Source organism: Plectropomus leopardus, chromosome 16 (assembly GCF_008729295.1).
Source record: "Plectropomus leopardus isolate mb chromosome 16, YSFRI_Pleo_2.0, whole genome shotgun sequence".
Classification (NCBI taxonomy): Eukaryota; Metazoa; Chordata; class Actinopteri; order Perciformes; family Serranidae; genus Plectropomus; species Plectropomus leopardus.
Genome location: NC_056478.1, coordinates 10693596 through 10719193, shown reverse-complemented (window position 1 = coordinate 10719193; position 25598 = coordinate 10693596). Strand labels below are relative to the sequence as shown.

Here is a 25598-nt window from a genome sequence, read left to right as displayed (position 1 = left end):
TTCTATTTATCCTTTTTTTAAATGTGATTTTCTTGTAACTTTTCACTAATTTCTTGTCCATTTTTGGGGCATTTCTTGTTAAGTTGCTCATTGTCATCTTTCCATGTTTTGTAAAGAAATCAAACCTATTTCCGTAGGTTTCAACAGGTTCAACAAATGTAAATCACAGTATCCCAAAAATTAAGCAAGAACTCGATACAAAATATCTTGTTTTGTGTGACCAAAGGTCCAAAACCTTATGATTATTTTACTTGACTGATAAAACAGAGAAAACAGAATCTGTACTACATAAATATGGACTATGTTTTGCATTTTTGCTTAAAAAAATAATTAAATGCTCAATTGATTATGAAAATAGTTGCAGATTCCTCTTCTCTTGGTCCACTATGAATTGACTAATTGTTGCAGCTCCAGACAAACACACAGATATTGTATAATATCTGTAAGTAAGTTAATATCAGCTGATAGTCCCCTCTGTCTCTCAAGCGCATCCTTGTTGAGGTTTGGCGCTTCTCCGCCTGCTGTTGTGGAATTTAATTCTCATTTGTCACAATCCGTCACCTTGAATCAGTCCCAGTCATTCACCTCTTAGATACTGCACAATTCGAACAAAACACACAAGTTCAGAATCTGAAGAATGGCAGCAGTAAATGCGCAGGAATTACTCCTAATCTTGACAAATGTTTGTGTACTGGATATTCCCCCTGCAGCGTTTGTTGTGGCTGAGTGTTGTCAGAGTTTGTTCACTCCACCTAGGTCTCAGTTTGTGATAAAAATCTCCCTCGGGAATACTTGTTACCATAACAACTCAAGTGCCAGCATGACAGTGTGTGTGAGAGTGGCAACAACAGTGTGTGCCTGGGAAGTGTCGCTTTTGTTCACTTACCTTCACTTTTTTGGAACACATAAAGGACTTCATGGCCGTCAGTGATTTTGATTAGTGGCTTTCGTTGTTTAGTGCGGAATATTTGTTGTAATATTTGTGCTCTGTTTGACAAAGAGGACCTATTATTCTTTCCACTATTTTCTGTTATAATGTTACAATTTTTCACAACTATTTTGAAAGGTAAATGTATGTAAAATTAAATCACGTGAGCGAAACATCAGGCTTTACTTTGAACACTGTGTTTTCAAAGTTTTTTCCTGCTTTCAAGTCAAGCTTACATCAGCTTGGGACAGATTTTTTTTTGATATGGCCATGCTACTGCAGTTTAGTTTAATCTTGTTTTTTTGCTGTGTGCCCCTTTGTAACAGTCTGTTTCCTCTTTATAAAATCTGAGGTTTTTGTGGTTCTGTGAACACAGTGCAGGCGCAGCTCTCTGTGACTTCTTTTTCCTCGCAGCAGCACCAGTTTGTGACCGGCAGAGCGGATAATAATGTATTAATCTGTTCAGAGCTGATCAGATTGATGGATGCGCGGAGCAGCTGCTGCAAGTAAACGTAAACTTTTAGAACCGGCAGAATGACCGATTAAGTGTGACTTTCAACACGCCTTTCTGTGACGCTCTGCTGCTCCATCTGTGACAACAGTACGCTCTGCACTCCACAGTGTGACAGACACCGTGTCGACACCTTGCGCCCCAGAGCTTGGGTGATGGAGAGACTGTGTGCTTCACAACGTCACCCTCACATAGGGTCATAGCTTCACGTGTGCAGTGAGGGAGCAACACATCCTCAACACACCGGCTGTTACCTGACAGGAAGCCCGGTGTGCCTCCGACTGCTTGACAGCAGTTGTGACACTTTGTAGTTTGTAAAGTTAGAAGAAAAACTCAGACAGTTATGCACTGCATTACATTAGTCTGTTGAATTTCGTTGTTGGTCTGAAATGATAAGTGTCCTCATGGAAGATGTTAAAATTCACCTGCCCTGTGCTGCAGGACAGAGCTCTGCTCACAGTGGGGTTACGTTCCGGTGCTGCTCACACCAACGCAGAAATGATGCGACACAGTCAAATTGATCATAACCGTTGGGTAAAACGATCATTCCTGTCACTGTGTGTGTGACAGGCGCAGCAGCCGGATCACAAACACTGACATGACACTTGTCCTCTGCAAAAAAAAAAAGAAAAAAGAATACCTGAATGCCTAAACTGAAAACCAAATAACCTACCCCATTAACAAATACTGGAATATCTGAATATTTATGTCCAGCCCTAGTTTAAATGAAAATTTTTATCTTTTAATCCAAAATACCTCTTCACAGACTTTCTCTATGAGCCATTGTTTGGGGTTTTGGTGTTTAAGTGTTAAGAATGAAACTAGAAGTCTCACACACTTGTTACCTGAAGTCGACTGGAGGTCACAGAGACTCAACAGTGACACAGAAACACAAAGCTTCACCACAACCAACCAGTGCTATTTATGGTTTCATTCATTTTCCAGATTTTCCTTTTTTTTGACATTGCTGACAAATATTTATGCACAGCAGATTTTGCAAGTCTGTCTGAGCGTTTGCAGCAATCTGTAATGTATATATGTCACTAGGTTGACTCATTGTTTCTTCTGCGCGAGCCAAGGAATGTATCTGTGTATCCACAGCCCGAAATACTTCAACCCATGGATGTGTTTTTTTTCTCTCTCATAAGTAATCTTAAACTTCACCCTCTGCCTCCTCAATCCCCTCTTGTCAGGCCTCCCACACCCAGGTGATGGTGCAACATGCCGGCCATGCTGCGCACTCATCTTCTCTCTCTTTTTCCCTTTCTCTTACTACACACACAGTTACACACAAACACACCCACACACACACAGCCTTGCTGGGGAATTCACGGCCTCAGGCTAACAAAACACAACCCTTTTCAACAGCGGCGGAAAGCCCTGCAGAAACCAACACAGCTCAGCAGACTAACAGCATGGAGCTCGGTTTATGAGAGCTCGTTGTGACGGACGCTGTTGTGAGGTGGGTGAGTGGCAGTCATATCTACCTCGCAGCTAATCGGGGGTTGTTTTAAAGTATTTAGCTGACTCTGTGTCCGTTTGTTGAGTCAACATGCCTTCAGATGTTTGATTGACGGGGCAGAATATTAATGTGAGGAGAGTCAGACTCGTGTTTGAGTGCTCAAAGGTGAGAGAGGATTTTCCTGATTTTTTCATTTGATACATCCGTTGTCACCCTTCTCAATGTCAGATGTAACCTGACAAATTGAATCAAAGTTTCGCAGCTGGCTTTCAGCTTTTTCACCCAGTGGAAAGATTTCGGTTGACTGTTTCCAGGTGTGTAGCTGTGGCTGTGATTGTGTCTGCGTTATGAAGTTTTTACTTTGTAACCGTCACCTCTTTTTTTAGAGCTGCTGGAGTTGATTGGAGCAGAATTTCCTTTTGCTGGAATCTATTTTTTATGAGGCGTTAATGTGGTTTCTTGATTATTTTCTTCCCCCTAAAATTTACAAAAAAACAAACTAAGGCCTTGACAGTTTTTGAAAATAGACATCAATAGACATTGGTCATTGGAGGGGCTTGAATTTATTGTACATTTATTATGTTGATCTGTTCTGTACACACGGCATCTATTGCACGTATGTCCGTCCTGGAGAAGGGAGTCCTCCTCAGTTTCTTTTTCTGAGGTTTCTACAATTGTTTTTCCTGGTAAAGGAGGTTTTTTCGGGGGGGGGGGGTCCTTATCCACTGTGAGGGTCCAAGGACAGAGTGATGTCATATGTTTTTTGGACTTTATAGATCTAATTGAAAATGACATTGAATTGAAATGACTAATTCTCTGGCTCTTTGGGGCATGCTAAATTGGCCCACAATGAACTTTGACCTGAGTAATCTGCACTTTGGGCTGCCTTTGGAAAAGAAATATTCCGTATAAATAAAATTTGCCTTGTCTTTTGCCTACGGTGGTTAGGCAGCGGTAGGAGTTTTGGACAAACTAATCATAACAAACAACAAAGATCCATATATGACTTGGGAACCCAAAATTCACTACCTTCACTTACATACCCGGACGTTGTAAACTTAATTGTTTTTGGACTGAGTGCATTCCCTGTGGTAAATAATAGACCACCTACCTTGAAGATGGCACATCAATCTCTTTCAGCGCGATGTAGGCTATTTTCTCTTGACACATTTTTGGAAATGCTGCAGATGTACTTTCAAGAGTCGAATAAAAAGATTCACAGCACTCTGATATCTGTTTGTTTGTAAGTGCTAGCACACTGCTTTGCAAACTTAGCACAAAGACTGAAAAAGAGGAATCGACTAGCTTGGCTCTGTCCAAAGATAACGAAATTCACCTACTAGCACTCCCTAAGCTAACTAGCGAATAGAGCTTTGATCGGACCCAAAAAATCAGGCATGACCTTACATGAACCCGCACAGTCTCTGTTCAAGTGCGACCCGAGCCCCACGAACAGCAGCAGTTTTGGACCTGAGCCTGATAAAAAACCTGAATTTTCTTTCTCTCTTTGCCTCATGATACAGTCCTCCACTCCTGCCAAAGTGGTATTTAAGCATGAGACAGTTCCTAACCATTTCATAAAAAATCTTAAATTTAGCAAGAACCTGACCCAATTCAAACCAGAGGGAACAGTGACAAATAGCAGCCTGACCCCATCCGAACCTGTCAGGTCCGGTCGGGCTCTGTCGGGTTCGGGCAAAGAGTCAAAGCTCTACAAGCTATCAAGCTGTACTTGTTGTTTTAGTCTATAACAAAAACAAAAGAGTAAAAATGAACTAACAATGATTCAAAAAGTAGCTGCGCTTGGCTTAGAAATAGTATGTAATGAAATGTAAGTAATGTTTGTGTTCAGGGAGAGTTTTCTTTGTTGATGCTGATGCCTACAAGTCTCCACACTGTCAGAATTTTGCTGTATGAATCACACAGGCCCTCACTTGAAATCACGGTTAGGAAGGAATTTAATCAGCGGATCTCAGAATCAAATGATATGAGTCATTGGCACCACATGACACAAGATCACAGCTTGAATGAAGCTTTGACTGACTGCAGTACTGTGACTAAATTAGTCACAGAACGGTGTGTACTCTTTGCTGGGTATCAGTACTCACTACCTTTAAGGAATTGAATTAATCCAGTACAAAGAAGTATTAAAATATCTCCAGCAAAACCTGAATTTGATCCTTTTTTGATTTATGTGACATGTGAATGGCCCAATGCAACAGCTTCAACGACTCACTGGTGAAGTCAAGCGCAATTTATTTTGTGCAGAGTTAAAAAAAAAAATCTTAAAAGTCATTAAATTAATTCGGATTAGATTTTGGTGGTCAAAGGTCAAGGTTAGTGTGACCTTACATTCGTTTCATTCCTGTGAATGCAATATCTCAATAAAATATTCAGGGAGTTTCCTCAAATTTAGCACAAATGTCGACATGTAGACTTAAAGATGAACTGATTAGATATAGGTGGTCAAAGGTCAAGGTCACTGTGACCTTGTCTGTCTCACTCTCGTGAACACTATCTCAACAAGGCCTTGAGGGAATTTTTTCAAATTTGGCACAAACATCAACTTGGACTCGGAGAATGAACTGATTACAGTTTGGTGGTCAAAGGTCAAGGTCATGGTGACCTCACAAAAACATGTTTTTGGCCACAACTCAAGAATTCATACACTTAAACATACACAAATGTCAAATAGCATATAATGATAAAGTTGCATATTTTCTGCAAAAACACTTTTCCTGCCATTATGCAAAGTTATATCTCAGGATCAAATGGGGAGACATTTGGTCAGATACTGAACTGGTGACACTAATTTTCAGTCCCCGCCTTGAAACTGTGCTGATTGTATAGATCTTTCTTGCTGCCGGGGGGAAGTTGTGTGTGAAGTATCCATGTTTTCTCAGACATTGATTTAAACTGTAACTTGACTGGTTCACGGAACATTACAACCACCAGGTGGTAATTTCATTTTTTTTTTTTTGTGTTAAAGACACATCGTCACTACATTATTCTTTGCTTAACCTCAGCCACAGTCTTTAAAACCGGCACCTTATTGTATTAAACAGGCTTTTCTCTTTCTTGTTTCTAAATCTTAATGGAACTCTTTTTCCTTTGTCTGTCGAAAGGATGTTTTGGATATGATGGTGCCCACCCAGCCGTGACAATGTATGAGGTGATGTCCGGGGACACCCTGGCTTGGAAGGTGCCCAATCCAAGACCCAGCAGCACAGACTCCACCCCCGACTCGCACGTCAGCGGGGAAGGAGGGCCCATCAAGATCCTCAAAGTGTGCTTCTGCACCAACAACACTTTGGGCAAGAACTTCAAGCTGGTGAAATGTGACAGCTCCTGGCAAATAAGGGTGAGAGTTATCCAAAAATCCAGATATGAGAAAGGAGGTGAAGTGTCAGAAGACTGTGATTAAGAGGGGAGTTGTGCTTTTCTGAGATAGTTTTGATAACTTACTGAAGGAGACCTGTAAAAGCTGAAGGTGGTGTTCTGTATTTGAGCCAGAAATCTGTTTTATTTGGCCTCCTTATCATGCAGGGCGGTTTATAAATCCTTTATCAGTTATTCTCTTTAAGTGCACAGCAACAGGCAAAAACAAACGTTCCCAGTGCTTCCTCTCATCATTGCATTTACAGCTTATTTGTTAGGCCTTACATGCAAAGATGATGCAAACATCAATCACAGAGTGCTATAAACTTCTGAAATCTTTTAAAATGGCACATACTGTTTCTCTCAGGCCATCATTCGATCGATTCTGATCAGCGGTCGATTGGGGCCGAACATCGAACACACGGGATGCTACGGTCTCCTGCTGAAGCACCTGAAGTCCGAGGAAATTCACTGGCTGCATCCAGACCTGACTGTCGGGGAGGTGGAGCAAAAATATGAGAGCAATCACGTGGAAGCTGAGTGGAGGTAAAGATCGATTACCTGTGTTTTTGTGTCTGTTTTAATCTTGTAGAGCGATTATTTGAATGTTTTCTGTTCAGAGACATGTATAGCATTTTACATGTAAAGCATGGCATTTAAAGAATGTGAGTGGTGTATCTGTTTTCTTTTTGAATGCAGGTATGACCTCCGTATCAGATACGTTCCTGTCAACTTCTTGGAAAAATTCAAAGATGACAGATCAACGTTAATGTATTTTTACCAACAGGTAACAAGCTATAGTGTTTTTTTTTTGTTTTGAACTATTTGGTTGGTGTTTAATTCATGATTTACAGCCAATGGGTATTTGGCAATAAAAGGTGTTATTTTCATACCACATAAAAGAGCAGCTGTCAGTGTGTCCCACATTGTAATGACAAAATGAAACATGTTGAGAACCTGAATAGATGACATATAGATTATCAGTATGTAAAATTAGGTGCTTTAACTTTTATTTTTTTTTTTTTTTTACTGAGTTCAGTATTATGGTGACTTGATGGAGCTGGTTAGAGTGATACTGAATAAAATAGAATAGAATAATACATGTGGTAAACAGCGTGCTCTGTAGTGAGTTTAATGTGTGTATTTTAGAAAAAAGAAAAGAGAAAATTACCCAAAAATTTGTAAAACCTACAAAAAACCCCAGAAAATTAGCACAAAAGCCCGAACAAAGTTAAAACAAGGCAAACAAATAAAAGGGAAATGAATAAAAAACATCTTAAAAATTCTTTAAATCATTTTAAATATACACTTTTATGATATTATAAATATAGATAAATGTATAATATGAATCTATAAAAAAATATAAATAGAGGTTAGTTTTCAAGATTTTTCACTAGCTTTAAATTTTTTTTTACTTATCTCTTGCCAAGTTGCTCTTGGCCTTTTTCCCCATGTTTTCGTAAGAAAACAAACCAATGTGTTCAGGATTAAAAGTAAATACTTGTGAAAGGTGTCCGAATGCAGCACAAGAAAAGTGATGTTGTTCCAGGTTGCAAAGGGTTAAACCCTTTTTAAAATATGAACAATTACATTCTAAGACTGAATGCAATATTATATTATTTTATTTAATATAAAATATCGCCATATTTCCCACATTTGGCCAACGGCTGATGTTGCACAGTTTGTCATACGCCAATTCTTCGTTGCAGTTCTAAACCAGTAGTTGCCGACGGCTGCACAGCACAACTCGCTGTGTAAGCTAATGTTTCAGAGCAGCAAAAAATAACTGATATTTGGGAAAAGTGCCGTGTCATCATGGTGTGAAACTAAAGTTTATTAATGAGTTACATGTTACGGGATTGATGCACAGACTTGCATATTTGCAGATACTTTATCGAGCATTTTAGGCAGCATTAAAGGCATTTCACATACCGGTATTGGTATTGGAACAACTATAGTTAATAATTGTGTGCAAGTGTGTAAGAGTAGATCATTAAATGAGTCATTGTTTTGGATGAAAAACATTTTTTGTGTATAAATGAATAGTTGCTGAGATATTTTCTTTTTCAGGAGGTTCTACAAAGACATGAATGCAAAAGGTCTTGAGAAAAAGTCCAACTTTGAGCTGCTAGAGTGAGTTTTAAAGTTTCTTTATCTAAGATAAAGATAAGATAATCTTGTAACTTTGGTGACATTTAATTTGTTACTCTGTATTTGTTGATAGTTAGCCCCCAGGTAATGAAAAACTTCCACCATCATCCTCCAACATGTTTTACTCTTTTTTTTTTTTTTTTTTTTTTTTTTTTTTAATTACTTCTATTTTTCTAAATTTTTCTTGGCAAATGAAGAAAAGAAGTGGGCCTGGACCTCTTCTTTCCTCAACAGCTGATTAACAGCATGAAGGTAAACTATCTTAACCATGATTTCAGTTCTTCATGACTAGACAGGCACAAATTATTTTTTCCTATTTAAAGGAACATTTTGAATTTCCCTACTTGTGATCCAGTCAAAGCAGCTACGGAAGTTGATCCAGCAAACATTTCAACGGTATGCAACACTCAAGGAGGATGACTGCATGATCAAGTTTTTTGAGACCCTCAAAGACTTCGTCAATTATGATGAGGAGGTTTTCCGGTGTGAACTAGTGGTGAGTAGCCATTATGGTCGTCATTAAATATCATGAGCCCTCAACCTTTATCTACTCTTTTTTCTTTTGCATAATTATGAAAAATATTTAACCTCTCTCACTTGTCAACAGCAAGGTTGGAGTCTAGCAGTGGAGCTGGTCATCGGCGGGAGGGGGATTCGACAACGCACACAGAAGAATTCAGCAGTAAGTGTGGTTGAGATTCAGGGAACTTAGAGGGCTTTGGCCTTTACTCATTTAGTACATTGTGTTGTGTTATATATCTAATCTATATAGTCTATTTTCAGGACTTTTGTGAAAGGAATTAGGGTCCTGGTTAGATGGTAATTGAGATTCATCAGTGTCAGGACTGCGAACATGAAGTCAAAGCCAGCAGCCGGTCAGTTTAGCTCATTATAAAGACAAGACACACGGCGAAACATATCCTGGCTCTGTCCAAAGGAAACAAAATCCACCTTTAAAGCCCATACAGCAGGGTTTCCTTAACTTTTTTTTTTATTCTGAAAGTTGTATAAATTAAGTCCCCCTGGATTTTTCAACATATTTTGTAAAGAAACTGATCTCTTGCTATCATATGTTTAAAACAGATGAAATTGCTCCCAACATAAATTAATTTGTTGCATTTCCCTTTTTTGCCTCAGCCTGTTTTTCTAGCTGACTTCAAACAGATCAAGAAAATACAATGTTCATCTCTGAGTGACAACAAGGCTCTCATAGACCTCAGCGTAGAGGGGGCCAGACAAGTGAGTACCACAACATCATCTAACTGTTATACAATGTTACTTTGTACAGTGTTAAGTTGGGATGTAAGACACTGGATTTTTTGCCGATGTACGCACGTGTTAACTTTGTCAAAATAAAAATATCAGCTTACCAGAAATCAACATGTTGGACGATTCCAATATGTCATTTTAAAGCCAATAACTGCTGATGACATGTTAATATTATTATGCATCCTTAGAATCACATCAGCAAAATATAGCAAATAGCAACTAAAATAGCAAAAAAAAAAGTGTTTACTATAGAGAAATCTGACTTGGTAAATGTGCTTCATGCCCCTTTTTTTCTTTCTGATAGTGTCTGTCGATCAATGTGGCCACGATGCCGATGGCTGAGAACATGATGGACCTTATTGATGGCTACTGTCGCTTGGAAAAGGACACAGATGAAAGTGTCATCTACCAACCAAACAAAGGTGTGAACAGCACAGCCACTTTCTCCATGTGGTTAAAGATGTTTTTAAGTGTGGAGGACTTAAAGTTTGTACAGAAGACTTTAAAATTGTATTCTTTGAACTTAACTGTAATAACTGGGACTCTTTTCTATCGTAGAAGCCAACACGCGGCTCGCCCTACCTGAGCTTCCTACAAAGTGAGTAGATTTTGGCAGCTTTACGACTCTGTATGATTTGTGCCCTCTCTCGGCCTCGGTGTAGCTGCAGAGTCCAAGCTGTTCTAATACCCTTCGGTTATAATATGAAATGAAAAGTTAGAGTTATTGATGAGAGAGGCTGTTTTATCGAATCATTCTGTCAGCGCTCTGTGGAGCCATAAGTTGCAAATTTATGAGCCGGACTTTCACTCATTCTGTCTTCTCTCCGCAGCACCAGAAACAGCAGCTCGCTCAGACACAGCATGGGTGAGCCGACAGTTTTCAAAGTTCTCCATGTTTAATACAACACACAGCATCTTAATGCTTAAAGCATCCAATTTTATCTTAGAATAACAAGTAAAAGCGTGTCTTTCTTCATGTTGTATTTTCAGGGTCAGATATCTATTGTGAGATTCTTGATGAAAGGCCGACGTCAGGTTTGTTGAAAGTTTGTATTCATCTATTTTTGAAAAATATTAATTGTGACTTTACTTTTGAACTTTAATGAACGTGAATCTTGTTCTTCAGTTGTGAAGTACGGGATTGACAGAGGTGACATTGTTCTTGGCAAAATCCTTGGTGAGGGTTTTTTCGGGGAAGTCTACGAAGGAGTTTACAAAAAAGACGTAAGTGTATCCCCTTGTTTAAGTATATCAATAACAACAGCAAAACACGTTTATAACTTTATACTATTATTGTGGGAAACTTGTTGGAAACACATAAATCAATGAAATATATAATTTACCAAGAGCTACAACTGCTGCAGAAAATTATAAAACTTATAAAATAATGGATGTAGCCGCTGTGATGCCACCCACTTTGTTTGTGGATTCATGTTTTGAGCCTTGAGTTTGGCATTTTGGCCATTGCCATGTTGGATACTTGGAGCGAGATGCGACCACATTCGGGCGAGAAGGTGGAGATAAACCTAATGTTAGCTGCAGGCTTGGTCAGCACAGTGCATCTACCACATGGATGTATCAAGAAAATTGGATATAGTGTTGAATGGGGGGCCTTTTTAGCACCCCACTGACTTTGATAAGGATGAAATTATTTAATCTTGACGCTTTACTAAACTTTCTAAATGTTATCAGACTGAATGGATTACATCTTGATTGTGAAACGAGTCATTATTCAAGGTTTGAGTGCTCAAAAAAAAGTATTTATTGATTTACAGATGCCTCTTTCGCTAAGCCAGTGAGAAAAAAAAGTATTTTTGGGCCCCATGCAATCACGTGATGGTGTAATTACACTGTTTTGCCACTACAAACATTGGCCCTGGAGGACTTCTGGGGACCTGATTTACAGCTGTGGTTAACCGTGATAATACCAATTTATGCTGGCTAAAAACATGATTAAAACCATTAAAAGAAAATGTACCTACCAGAAATACTGAATATCTGTCTCATTTAAAGGGTCTTTTAGTACAACCACATTCTAAACAAGACTTTTTAGATGACCGAAACTTTGGTTACGCCTTATGTTTATTTCTGTTGCAGAATTGGGCATTTTAACATGGGGGTCTGTGAGAACTGACGATATTTTGGAGACAGCCTCAAGTGGCCATTAGAGGAATTTTATGCCACTTAGGTGTCTAAGCCCTGGAGATTGCAGCTTGCATTAAATATGTAGTTTAAAAAAATATATTAACCTTATTAACTGCATGCAACAAACATTTGTCATTATTGTTAACAGAGTGGCGAAAGGGTTAATGTGGCAGTAAAGACGTGCAAAGACTGCTCACCCGATGTGATGGAGAAGTTCATGAGTGAAGCAGGTAATTTCAAGAAATGTAGTCAAAACAACCAAATAACTGTGACAATAATGAAGACACCAACAAAAAAAAAATGGGAATTGTGTGCGTTTGACAGTAATTATGAAGAACCTCGATCATCAGCACATCGTCAAACTGATCGGAATCATCGAGGAGGATCCTGTGTGGATCGTTATGGAGCTTTATCAGTATGGAGAGGTTAGTGCCGACCTTAATTTCACTGTTTCTGTTGTAGTAAGATCCTTCCGTGCAACTGAACTGAGACTGTCTGAGCAGTTTCATACATGTGTGGTTTTGTTGAGTCATCTTAGCATGAAGGTAAGACAGAGACTTGAAATGAGTGCAGTGAATTTATGAATCACTTTAATGTTGGCTTTGCAGCTGGGGAACTACCTAACTCAGAACCAGAAAACACTGACAAACACAACTCTGGTGCTGTTCAGCCTGCAGATCTGCAAAGCTCTTGTCTACCTCGAAGGGGTCAACATGGTACACAGGTGAGAGACTCCTTTTATTTTTGTGTCATTATCCAGGAGGAGGAGATGCTGTTGTTATCTTTTTTGTGCTCTTTCTATCACAGGGAAAATTGCTTACATAGAACATATAGTATCTGCATTTAAATTCAACCCAGTTGCCAGAAAAAATGTTGGCAATGTACTTTTCTGCAAACCACAGACACAATACATTTTATATATAGCGAGTACATTCAAACTTATATGTTTATATAAGGAAAAGATGTTTTTTTTTTTTAACTAAAATACCTCTGTTCAGTGGCTAAAAGTTGTTGGCAAAGCAGCCAGTGACTGAAAAGCCATTTTTGTTGTTTATTGGTCTTAAAACGTGGTCTGCAGCTTGATAACTATCAGGCCAGCTGTCACACCATACACCATCCCCTTTGACTCCTGATGACAAAGTCAGCTCATATACTTTGTCACTTTAGAAATTTTAATGTGATTAAAATGACAAATGTAACATATCTGTGGTTTGCAGAAATGTAAAATGCTAACATTTTTTGGGACTTTGCTGTTAGATTTTTTCTTCCTGGCTGAAAGAAGATAGATGTAATCATGACTCTGATCAATTTCTTCTATCAGCTGACAAATCCTCTTTAAATTAATGTAAACTAGAGTAAATTTAGCTATTGGGTCCCCTAAAACATTATGCATCCAACCAAGGCATTATGTGGATGACAAAGTCTTCATTTTGGCAGCACTAAGTCACCATGACCTGCTAACCCGCACTGATTTTGCATGAGGTGTTAATGTTTGCACAGCACATCTTTGCTGGAACTCTCATCATTTACTCAGGCAGGACATTACATAACCTGAATCCTTTGTTACTGTCGTAAGAAAAGAGGAACAACCTGCTATGTTCTGGGCTGATCACAAAAAGTCACACTATGTTCTTGAAATAATTTGGCAAATCTGAGTGTGATTTACTACACAGTGTTGATTCACAGAGACGGTGAGGAAAAAGTTGAAAGTATTATTGAAATATAGAGCTAGAATAAGAAACCAAAAAGCCAAAGCAGCATCGGAATGTAAAGTAGAGTTATATGAAAATAGGAAACTTTAGTTTAAACCATAAATATTTAAAGAAGGGCACAACATAATAGAAAGTCGATGTGAGATGACAGAAAACACGTCAGGCAGTTGTTTCTGCAGAATCTTATCATCAGGTTTCAGGCAGCAAAGCAGCAACCCAGGATTCAATCTCCTGTGAAGAAAAAAAACATATACAAAGGAAATTACTTTCTGCCTGTGTGGAAAAATGCAAAGATTCCTTCTGAATTATTTCCTGCCAAAACTGTGGCAGCACTGCAGGGATCAAGAGGCTAATTCAGGCCAATAGGAGAAAGCTTAAGGCCATTTAAAACACTCTGCTTGTGTTATTTACATTTTGTCGTCTTCATCTGTACCACCATGAACGTAGGTTTGGTATTTTTCAACCTGGAGCCTATTTTCTCATGTTTTTGTGCAGGAGGAACAACAGTTTTTTAAATTGGTCCAATAATGAATAAGACTGCTGCAGTTGGCTGGCTTATTACTGAAGCAGTTTCAAAAACGTTTCACAAAATCATAAGAAAGTTGGTCAAGGTTTAAAAATACAGTAGTTTGCCTTTAACTTTTCTCTCCGTCTTATTCGTGTTTTGTCACAGAGACATCGCGGTTCGGAACGTGTTGGTCGCCAGTCCGGACTGCGTGAAGCTTGGAGACTTTGGTCTGTCGAGATACATCGAGGATGAAGAATACTACAAAGGTGATAGAGGCACTTTAGGAAAACAAAAGCTGATTTGACTGTTGCAATTTTATCTCAGTCATCTGTTGTGTACATTTTAATGCATATAATAGAAAGACCAGTAAAAAGTGCCGTTCAGAAAATACTGACAACAGAATAAAACGTCTCTCACTCCTTTGCAGCGTCTGTTACCCGCTTGCCGATCAAGTGGATGGCCCCAGAGTCCATCAACTTCAGACGGTTCACCTCAGCCAGTGATGTGTGGATGTTTGGTGAGCTTGTGATACACTAACACACAGACGGTACGACAGCTCTGTGCAAAGACATAAAGCGTGTTCCAGGCACGAGACAGGAAAGCACACTAACTCACTTACACACGGAGGGAAGCAGGTGGCTGGTTAATCTTCACCCCAAACAAGCACTGCACGGTTTTATGAGATGGTAAAAATATATTTGATATCAGAACAATGTGGAGTCTCCAAAGTAGTGTAGGCACACAGACGAGCAAACAGGGATGACGAGTCAGAACCCCTTAATATACATTTCTATAGTGTGTACAGGGTCTCCTGATTACATGATTATCAAGTTACAGTATTATGTAATCACCTGTATGTCCACCTGTCTTCAGTCTTTAGCCAAATCAAGGCAGAGCAATTTTATTTCTAAAGCACATTTCATACACAGAGGTAGTTTCAAGGTGCTGTACAGAGAGATTAAAGATGCAAAGAACAATTCAATTCAAAGTGAAATTTGAAAATATCATGAGAGAGATAGAGAAATAGAACAGAAAAAAGCTCTTTAGGTGCTCTTTGTGTGTTTTTACTTCTCTGGAAGTGGAGAGAGAGGGACTCTGAATAATTACCAAATATTTTATCTTTTCAAGGGATAAAAAGGTAAAAATGGAAACATATAGTATACTTAACTTAACAGAAAGAAATTGGCAAAGCTACTTTGATAGTGTAGCTTTGCAAGCTACCAATGACTTCACACTGGAAGAAGTTAATTCTAGTTTATTTCTCCTTTTTAAAGAGAAATGAAAAACAAATTATGAGCAGCAGAGGGAAAAGGAGAACAAAAACTGACTAGATCAGTAGCATGGCGCGGTCATGAGAAATGGTCAGTAGATGTGTAAATAATAAGGAGCACAAAGGCTCTTTTCTTACGTCTTTGCCATTTTGTTTCTTTGGTTTGTCATTGCATTGCTTGGTAGCTGTATGTGTGTGGGAGATAATGAGCAGAGGACAGCAGCCGTTTTTCTGGCTTGAGAACCGAGACGTGATCAACCAACTGGAGCAGGGAATCAGGCTGCCTAAGCCAGACAACTGCCCTCCTGCCCTCTACTCACTGATGACCCGCTGCTGGTCCTACGATCCCCGAGAGAGACCCACCTTCACTGAGCTGGTCGTCAAAATCAGGTACTTCTTTATTCCTGATAAAAGAGCCGTTCTTGCTAAATGACTGATAGCACAGAATGAAAATAGTTTGAGACCTTTTGATGAAGGCCCAGATACAGTGGATCTACAGTGTTGACCTTTTTGTAATGATTTTCCACTCTGTGTTGATGTATGACAAAATAAAAAAAAAAAGTGATATAGAAGACGAAACCACTGATCTTTGGTTAATTTTTAACCCTTTGAAACCTGGAGTGGCATCACTTTTTTTGCTGCTTATGAGATGCATTTCACAAGTATTTAAACCTTTGAAACCTAAACTAATTAGTGCAATTTCTTTAAAAAACACAAGAAAAGAGGCAATGAGCAACTTGATAAGAAATGTTTCATGTTTTGCAAGAAATTAGTAGATTTAGAAAATTATAAAAAAAAAAATAATAATAAAATTAACAAATCCCTGTAACAGTTTCAATAAAATAACTCATTTGCCTTGGTTTTTTTTTTTTTTTTTTACTTTAATTGTTTTGCCTTATTCCCATGTTTTTGAAAGTAAACAAGCCAAATTGCTCAGATCTCAAAGGGTTAAATTGTTTAAGTTAAGATTGGAGATCAGCAGTGCACTTACTTGCAATAACAGCCAGTTAGATGTTTTTGTACCTTGTTTACTGAGGACTGATATAACTTGTGGTCTGAAATCTTCAGTGATGTCCACCACATGGAGAAGGAGCAGGAAGTGGAGAGAGAGAGGGACAGAGGGCGCTCCACAAAACTTTTCGACACGAAGTTCAGCTTTAATGAGCCTCCTCCCAAGGTACACATCCCTGCCACTTTTATCTGTTGTAAAACAGCACATAAATGTTTTTTTTGTTTTAATTTGATGAAATAAAAAGTAATTTTGCTTTACTTTTGAATATTTACTGAAGCCTTCAAGAATGAAACCGGGGCGGTTCGGGAACACGCTCAGTATTGGTCTACATATTCAGGTACAGTAGCTCTGACCCGTTTCCTCCAACATGACGGGCTTTACTTCCAAAATAAAGTTATGTTGTTAATGTATGTATACTTGTGTATCATCTGTGCAGCTGAATGAGGCTTTGTGTGCCAGCTCCCCTGACCTGGCCAGCCCATGTGAGTACCAGTCCCCCGTCGACTCCATGAACACGCTTGCGTTGCCAGCCAGCTCCCCTCGGCGTCGAAGCATGGTGGTAAGAAAGACTCAGCGCTTTGTCAAAAGTCCTGATCTTGTCTGTGTGCTTGTTTGTTTGTCAATTTTCTTACAGTTAATTTTCTGTAATCAAATGTTGAATAAGTGGGAGTTTAAGATGAATGCATAAAGGAATACTTCAACCCCCCCAAATGACCATCATGTATCTTAAATACTCACCCACTGTTACATTGAGTTTGTGAAGAAAATGTTTTTCTTTTCTCCAAAAACCCACAAAATTCTTGATGAATTCACATCATAGAGTTCTGCACTTAACAGCAAAACTAAATCAAAACATTTGATTACAAACCCTCAAATACATAGTGCAGTATAATTCAAGCTATACGCTCAGCACCTCCCAAACATACAGCACTCTCTGATGGGGAACTGAACTAAAAGTGAAACTTAATTTTGCTCTCTGCAAAGCCAGACTCCAGTGACAAAAACAGTAATTTGACCTCACTGAACACGTAGCCGCTGGTCTACCTCTGCATCAGTCTGTAGTTTGTTCTCTGTTATTGTGTGACTTTAGTGTTTTTAAAGTTTTAGTTTGTATTTATTAAAGTCACACAGTCATACAAACAAACTACAGACTGCAGTAGACCAGCAGCTCCCATGTCCAGTGAAGTAAAATTACTTTTTTTTCCAGTGGAGTCTGGCTTTGAAGAGAGTACAGGTAAGTTTCACTTTTCGTTCAGTTCACTGTTGGAAAGGGCTCTCTGGGAAGTTATGAGGATAAGACTGGATAAATGAGAATTTAATTATACTGCACAAGTTATGTGAGAGTTTGTAAACTGATGTTTTGATATAATTTTGCTATCGTTGAACCTGGATGACTTCAATCCAACAAGAATTTTTTTTCCATTTTTGGATTCTTCATTCACCATGTAGACATACGAGGAAAGCAAAGCTGTCTTAATGAATTCATCATAGAACAGCGTGACTAATTTATAACCAAATGGTCATTTTGGGAGGTGAAGTATTCATTAAAGAGACCAGAAAAGACTCTGCGTGGTTTTAATCCATCATTCTTCTGGCACACTTATGTTTCTAGGAGGGCGAGTTTTTCCGTGTGGAACCAAACAGCAGGGCGGACGCCACGCGTATGTGGCAGACGGAGCGACGGCAAATGCAGAACACTCTGCGCCAGCAGAAAGAGCAGATGATGGCGGATGAAAAGTGGCTGGAGAAGGAGGAGAGACTCCTGGTGGGAAACAGAGCATCATTAAGTTTTGTCAACCCCCTCTCTGTGTCTCTGTGTCCCCCCACTCAATTCAACACGGCCCCGGAGGCTTCGTGGAACAAGAGATCATTAAACAATATCAACCCACTCGTTCACTCTCGACGCCCCGCTAGCCTTAAATTGAATGTTCCCCTGATAACAGTTCCAAAGAGGGGGTCCATATTATATAAAGTGAAAGTGCCTGTTCTCTTGCAGGACCCCATGGGACCAGACACTCCTGTCAGTCCAGCGGTAGGTGTCCTCCTATGCAAACTATGATTTCAGACTCGGTTTGTCTTAAAAATCTACTTGGTTTTTGGCAGTGTATCTCAAATTTCTGAGCCCTTTTTGTTTTCTTTGGCAACAAAATCTCCTTTTTCCCATTTGACAAATGAGCAAATGTTATCAGTATGATGCATGATGATGATATTTGAAGTGCAGATTGTGCAATGATTACAAAAACAGCTACAATCACTGACAATTATATTTGAGAAAATATTTGAAACATTTATTTTTTTTATCTTTCAAGGGTAACTTTTTTTCCAACCTGAGCCCTTTCTTTCTTGTTTTTTTTTTTCTGAGGTAACTAAACATTTTTTGAAATTGGTCTGGCATTGAGTGGAACAGGCTGTAATTTAACCACTTTGGGTGTGTTTGCACAGTTTACGTCCTCTTAAAGGGCTTGTTTTTGCCAATGAAAGGCTCAGATTGTTATTATAAGTGTCTGACAAATTTATGGAAATATTTAACCAGAAACAAACCCAAAATATTTATTTCCAAATCGACCAAACTCCATTTAAATAAACAGTAGAAGTAAGAGGCACACAGTAAAAGTCGGCAGAAACAACATAATACTTACAAAAAAACATCTTGGTTAGTCTTTCACTGTTTCAACAATTACCAGTTCTAGTTTGGATGAAATAAACTCTTAATTCACCCAGTTAGATATGAAAAGATGCTGGTTGTATACACCTTAACATTACATTTTTTTTAAATGGAGTCTGGTGAATTTGGCAATGGCATTTTTTTTAGATGCTTAAACAAAAAGGATCATACTTTTTACCAATAAAAAGGTCTATTTTTGTTGGGATTTTACATAATGTTGTCAGACACCTATAGTAACAATTTGAACGTGTCGGTGGCAAAAACAAGCACTTTTTGTGGACGTGACCTGACAAAATAACATTGGAAATTAGGGTCAAGGTTGAAAAATACAGATTCTGTAACCTCTGAAGTTACCCTTTTAATTCCAAACTGCTAAAAAAGGTGTAAAGAGGGAATTTTTAGGGAAAATCAAAATTTTATGACAGAACAGAAGACGTTTTGGCTGCTTTAAATTCTGCTATTTCCCAAAATCACATTTGTGCACTATCATCTGAGGCATCTTGAAAGTCTAGACAGCATTTTTTTCTAGTTCTCATGAAATTTCTCTTTTTCTATTCTTTTAGTCACCTGAAGCTGAAGCAGAGAATGGTAAGTGCTCAAAAGAAATTTACATTTAATTCATTCTGAGTACTATAATCTCTTTTTAAACCCTCCAGCCTTTCTTTTCTCTCTGTCTCTCCCTCTCTCTTTCTGTCTCTCACATTGTTCATCCTTCTTCCCTGCAGCACCTCCAGAGAAACCCCCGCGGCTCACGGCACAGGTAATTATATTGGTCCGTTTTTTGGATCGTAATATTTTTTTAGAAAACTGAAAAGACCATTTAATTTTATTAGCTTTGATTTCTAGATAAAGATAATTTCTAATGAACTCAGCCATCTCAAGAAAGTGAGATTACCGTTTAATTGAAAGGGTATTAGTGCCACCGTGCATTTAAAATCATGCCCAGTGATCCTTTGTGTGAAGTAATCAGGATGAATATATTCATTATTAAAACAGATTATTCCCTCTTACACAGCCCGCACCCACAGCTGAGCTGGACCGTTCTGACGACAAAGTGTACCAGTACGTCATGGACCTGGTCAAAGTTGTCGTCCAGCTCAAGAATGACATCCCAGATGTGCCGCCGGAGAATTATATCACCATTGTGAAGGTGAGACAAATTTCTTTTTTCTTTTTTTTTCACATCAATTTTACAGCTTGTTGCTGCTTTAACTGCAAATTGAAGGTGTGTGAATTGTAATGGAAAACAGCCCTCCTGAGTCACACAGCCGATTAATCCTCAGCATTAATCTCTGCCCACAGTCCGTTGGGATGGCTTTACGAGACCTGATTCGCAGTGTGGATGACATACTGCCCACCTTACACGAGTCTGTCAGGACTGAGGTGAAGTATATTGTCTGCAGCTTGTTTGCTGTGTTTTCTCATCACATTACTCCCTCTGCTTATTGATTTTTTTTTCCCCTTCCAAGCTTGTTTGTCCCTGAAACAAAAAGCGACAGAACTCCTCTTCAGACACAAAGAAGCAAAGAAGAAGCGACAATTTAATGTTTACTTTTACATCAGTTTATCAGTTAGGATACAAATACATTTTAAATTTGCATTTCTTGCTTATTAGAAAAAACACTAGCTGATAATAATACTCAGCCGTTGGTTTGTTTGTGTCATTTTGAAGCCTCGAGTTTGGCATTTTGGCCATAGCCATCTTGTTTTTGTGGAACCAGTAGTAACCATTTTTGGATAAGAGGGTAGAGCTGTGGAGGAGTGAGGGTGAATCTGATTCTTAAAGGGATACTTTGCCAATGCTAAACTGAAGTAAACTTTGCTCTTTCTCACCAGTGCCCAGATATCCCTCAGTGACGACCAGTCAATCAGTCCATTGACAGAAAATTAGATGCCAACTATTTTGATAAACTTTTCATTTTTTTCTGTATTTTTTAATATTTTTGAGTTTTATTTATTTTTTTGTTCAAATGAGTTTTTGGGTGGGATTTTCCTCCTTTTTCTATTTTTTATTTTGAAGTTTGGGGTATTTTTTTTTTCCAACTGTTTCTAATTTTTGGGAGTGTTTTTAATATTTTTTTTTAGGATCTTAAGTTTTTTTAAGGTTTTTTTTTTAGTTTTTAATTTGGGGCAATTTTCCCATTTCTTTTTTTTTTTTTTAAATATATTTATTTGATTTTGAGTTTGTTTAGGTGTGTTTCTTTTGTTTGTGTATGTGTGTGTGCGTGTTTTTCTGCTTTGGATATTTTTTAGTTTTCATACTTTTTCATAATAATACTTACTTTCATATAAGTTTCCTTTTAACAGATTTTTCACAGTGTGGTATTAGTACTTTTACTTACGAGAAACATCTGAATACTTCTTCCATCACTGCATAAAGGACTATATGTGTGCAAAATGTGTGGACAAGATCACATGCCCATTTTACAATGCATATGAGTTAAAATTAACAAATCCCCTGTAACAGTTTCAACTAAAACGTTTATAAGCTTCACAAAGAAAGTACCCATGCCTTTTTATCTGGATTACACAATATCATATAGGTGCATTTTATCCCCACAGATCGAGGGCACCCAGAAGCTGCTGAACAACGACATGGCGGAGCTCATCAGCAAAATGCGGCTGGCTCAGCAGAACGCCATCACCTCTTTGAAGGAGGAGTGTAAGAAACAGATGCTGGCTGCAGCTCACACTCTGGCTGTGGACAGCAAGAACATGTTGGATGCTGTGGACCAAGCCAGAGTCAGGGCCAACTTGGCTAAGCCAGTGGGGCCCTAGTAGACTGTAAGTTCTCTTTTCAGTGTCAGGGATCCTACTAGGGCTGGGTTAAAATATTCGATCGAGATCAGTCTTTTAATATGTTCCTTTTCCCAACTACATGTGAAGCTTTCACCCCATTCATTTCACTGGTATTAAACGGCCCCCCCCAGTGTTAAATTATTAAAACTTTTAGTATTGAAAAGCTCCGATGTTAGCAGCTCTTTTATCTGTAACTGCTGAATTACTTTTTAATGTTTCGGCGTAATTTATTGTCATACTGCAACCTCTCCTACCACTGTCACAGGAATAAGATTTAATTCATTGACAATTTAGATTAATTTCCAGTAAGCTATGGAGTTTTTATAGTGACATTGCAGTTTAATATAACAGTTGCTGCTCTAGAAAAAATATTTTGTTAAAAAATATGAAATTCTAATCCTTTTCTTTTTTTATAAATTCCATTTACAATTTACAGCATTAGGTCTCTGAGAATATCTTTCAAAATCAAGCAAAATTGTTAAAATAAGCTTCAATTTGAAAGAAATTGCAAATTGAAACAGGATTCAGGAGATCAGTGTCAACGCCCAGCCCTAGTTCCTACGCAGCATGGAATTTATTTTGTAATTCCCAGGTCTGAATCATTATGGAAAAAGGAAAGAGAGTACGGAAAAACATTCCAGTGTTCCACTATTTTCAAAAATAAAATTCTGAATTTATAGAGTGTATTTCATGCCTTCTGAAGCAGCGCAGCCAAAATGTTCACCACTGTGTGAGTGAGTGCCGACCAGAGCGAGCTAATGTCATTGAAAGCAAGGAGCGAAGTATAATTGCAATAATACAGAACTGCCTCTACGCCTCTCAGCCTGCAAAACAGCTCTGCCCCAAGCGCCTGATAACTGAACCAAATCCAGACACCCACGAACAAATTAGCTTGAACGGAAATGCAGCAATATCTCTGAGTTGCGTATATTCAAAGCATCACAAATTACCAAATATTAAGCTTGTCTGAACAGTTATATGAGTCATGCAGTTATGTAGTCATCAGAAAAGTAAAACAGACTACCGTCTCTGAGTAAAGGCACACACATGCTGCGTGCATTCTCACTGCCATGCACAAAGTGAATAAATAAGGCTGCGCAGACGCCATAAAATGAAATTATTTAACTTTCCTCCGATTTTAGCAGTTGTAGTCAGATGCCAAATATGCTGAAAAATCAACAGATTTGACTCTGGAAAAGAGTAACTTTGAAATGGAACATGTGTAGGAGCCCTGCAGTTTACACACCAAGCTAATGATTCACATCTGTCAGTCAGAAATGACATTTGCACAAAGTTGAGCATTTTTATTGTTATCAAACTGTTTTAATTCGGCCTGTGGCAGTTCTTCATTATACCTGTAAATGTTTCTAGTTGAGTTTAAAAATGTTGTGAAAAACTTTGAAAAAAAAGAAGTGGCTGTGTACTTAACAAGATAGTATGTACACTGAAATTTATGATGGTCTTTTGGCCTCATTTTTACGATGCTGTCATTTCAGACAAACTCACTTTAATGGAAACTGTTCTCATTTGTAATTGGCTAGTTATTGTTTTATACTTATTTTGTATTTTTCAACCTTGACCCTGTTTTTCCAATGTTTTTGTGTCAAAGTGACTAATTGAAACAATGAATTTTGAAACTGGTTCAATATTGAGTGAGAATGTTGCAGCCAGCAGCACAAAACAGGCGGCTACATTACCATTGGGCGATTACGCACCGCCAATTTACGTCCATTAAAAGAGCTTGTTTTCTCACTGACAGGCTCCAAATGTTACTCTGAGTATCTGACAACACTACGACTACCATCATGTAAGATCCTGTAAGATGTAAGCCAAACCCATCAAATTCCATTTAACTCCATTTTTTATCATTGTAAAATAACAAATTGACAGAAAAAAAACCTCACAGAAGCTGCCTAGGGTTTGTCTTTCCACTGCTCCACCAATCACGAGCTCTGGTTTGGTTAAAATAAACCTTTAATTCACACAATTAGATGAGAAAATATGCTGGGTCTATGCACGCTAAAAATACAATTTATTTAAATGGAGTCTGGTGTGTTCAGCAATGGCGATTTCAGAGCCGTAAAACAAAAAGGATTTTACTCTTTAATAAGAAGGTTTTTCCTTGAAGGGAGTCCTTTCCATAATGTCAGGCACCTATAATAACAACTGATCCTGACAGTGGCTAAACAGAAGCACTTTATATCGGATTTAACGTGCCCGAATGACCTGAGTGGTTAACTTGCAGCCTTTTTCACAGCTGCCACCTGCAGCACTCTCGCTCAATACTGAACCAATTCCAAACATTGCTGTTCCCATTACTCACTTAAACACAACATAGGAAAATTGGGTTGAAAAAAAAAGTTTCCCTTTAATTATCTGCTCAGAAATTATCCTTGTTAATATAAAATCGTATGGACGTACAATCAGTTTTACAGCAGAAGAAAGTACTGCAAATACAAACAGAAATAAATGGTTCACTCTCTCAAACCTGTCAACAATAACCAGCGTGAAATGTAAAAAACAAAACTGCCATTAATTGCCATTCCACTGTTATATACTATATATATATATATATATACAGTACAAATCTTAAGTTTGACTATGATGCATTGTGTGAAAATTATGATATGAAGATGACAATGGACATGGATTGTCAGATACGTGTTTGATACTCTTGACAGACAAAAGATTTTTGTATTGTGTTCATTATCAATATTATAAAATATGAAATTCTAGCACGTAAATCAAGTGACATAAAAATAAATATCAACGTCTATCTTATTGTTCATGATTGTTTATTTTAACATATCTTCTGTTGCTGGTAATATTTCAATCTATGTTCTGCGTTTAGGAAGGAAAACTTTGGGAACGACACAACCTGTTGCTGCACTTAGGTCATTCTTACACCACTCAATAAATGCTTTTTAGGCAGGTTTTTGAGGTTTCATGATGGTATTTATTACATAGAATGATCATTCAAAAGTAATTATAATTATGGCAGCATGGCCAGAAAGAAAAATCTGTTGTAAAAAAAAAAGGGAAATTTCATCCAGACCAGCACAAATGACCACAGTTAGTGTGTCCAGTATATTTTAGACTCCCAGTACAGCATGCTACTGTCCGTTAAAACTAAAGACATCTGAGAAACGTAACATAAAAGCCATCAAAGTTTTTCAATTCAACACAAACTTAGCATGACAGTGCAATTTCCTTGTCTATATATTTTTTCTGTGTTGAAAAAGTGTGGCTGAATCCGTCTGTCAGCGTCAGCCCAACATTTGAATGATATCTTGGATGGGTTGCCATCAAATTTGGCTCATTAACCCTCTGAAAAAGCCTAGAAATTTTAAAAAGCATGGGGAAAATTAGAAAATATATTATTTTATACATTATAAAATACTTATTCATGTCCATATATATATATATATATATATATATATATATATATATATATTTTTTTTTTTTTTTTTTTTTTTCCTTATTTCTCGCTAATTTTCAGATCTTAAGTTGCTCATTTCCTTTATCCCAAGCTTCAAAGAAATTAAGCAACTTTTCCCAGGTTTCAATGGGTTAATGCTCCCCAGAAGATGAATAACTTTCCTCCCTCATCAAGCATCACCAACAGATCTAAATTTCCACTCAACAGAATTCGAAATGAATTCCTGTCAATGTTGGGCAAGTAACTTGTAATCAAAGTGGTTTCTTATTGGTAATTGGAAAACTAATTACATTACTTTACTTGTAATTAAACTTTATCTGTAATTAGTTACAATTCTTTCCGTGACTTA

The 25598-nt window shown here is 38.0% G+C and overlaps 2 protein-coding genes across 3 annotated transcripts; both read left to right on the top strand.

Annotated features, from left to right (window-relative positions):
* Positions 1–2817: 2817 nt before the first annotated feature.
* Positions 2818–7994, top strand: LOC121955831 (protein-tyrosine kinase 2-beta-like). Its single transcript, XM_042503921.1, has 5 exons — positions 2818–2905; positions 6027–6262; positions 6647–6825; positions 6979–7066; positions 7989–7994. Exons 1-5 carry the CDS (start codon positions 2869–2871, stop codon positions 7992–7994), a joined length of 546 nt encoding a protein of 181 aa, XP_042359855.1. The 5' UTR covers positions 2818–2868.
* A 357-nt stretch (positions 7995–8351) lies between these two features.
* LOC121955332 (protein-tyrosine kinase 2-beta-like) lies at positions 8352–21930 on the top strand. Of its 2 annotated transcripts, XM_042503235.1 has the most exons (26): positions 8352–8412; positions 8628–8682; positions 8786–8926; positions 9038–9112; positions 9568–9669; positions 10004–10121; positions 10258–10297; positions 10530–10564; positions 10690–10734; positions 10826–10923; positions 11993–12074; positions 12169–12269; positions 12453–12568; positions 14230–14330; positions 14492–14581; positions 15520–15724; positions 16403–16511; positions 16624–16683; positions 16783–16905; positions 17959–18111; positions 18343–18378; positions 19575–19599; positions 19737–19771; positions 20027–20161; positions 20314–20394; positions 21574–21930. In XM_042503235.1, the coding sequence occupies exons 1-26, from the start codon at positions 8366–8368 to the stop codon at positions 21787–21789; spliced, it is 2424 nt and encodes an 807-aa protein (XP_042359169.1). In that variant the 5' UTR covers positions 8352–8365; the 3' UTR covers positions 21790–21930. The 2 variants fall into 2 exon arrangements, with proteins under 2 accessions (XP_042359169.1, XP_042359168.1); XM_042503234.1 differs by having other exon boundaries at positions 17959–18378.
* Positions 21931–25598: the final 3668 nt, after the last annotated feature.

Excerpts from the sequence above, each read along its gene's own strand:
- LOC121955831 (XM_042503921.1), top strand. The coding sequence starts at position 2,869 with ATGAGAGCTCGTTGTGACGGACGCTGTTGTGAGGTGG. Across the intron at positions 2,906-6,026 it reads CGGACGCTGTTGTGAGGTGG|GATGTTTTGGATATGATGGT; the intron begins GTGAGTGGCAGT and ends GTCTGTCGAAAG. Across the intron at positions 6,263-6,646 it reads ACAGCTCCTGGCAAATAAGG|GCCATCATTCGATCGATTCT; the intron begins GTGAGAGTTATC and ends TGTTTCTCTCAG.
- LOC121955332 (XM_042503234.1), top strand. The coding sequence starts at position 8,366 with ATGAATGCAAAAGGTCTTGAGAAAAAGTCCAACTTTGAGCTGCTAGA. Across the intron at positions 14,331-14,491 it reads GGATGAAGAATACTACAAAG|CGTCTGTTACCCGCTTGCCG; the intron begins GTGATAGAGGCA and ends ACTCCTTTGCAG. Across the intron at positions 16,684-16,782 it reads GTATTGGTCTACATATTCAG|CTGAATGAGGCTTTGTGTGC; the intron begins GTACAGTAGCTC and ends TCATCTGTGCAG.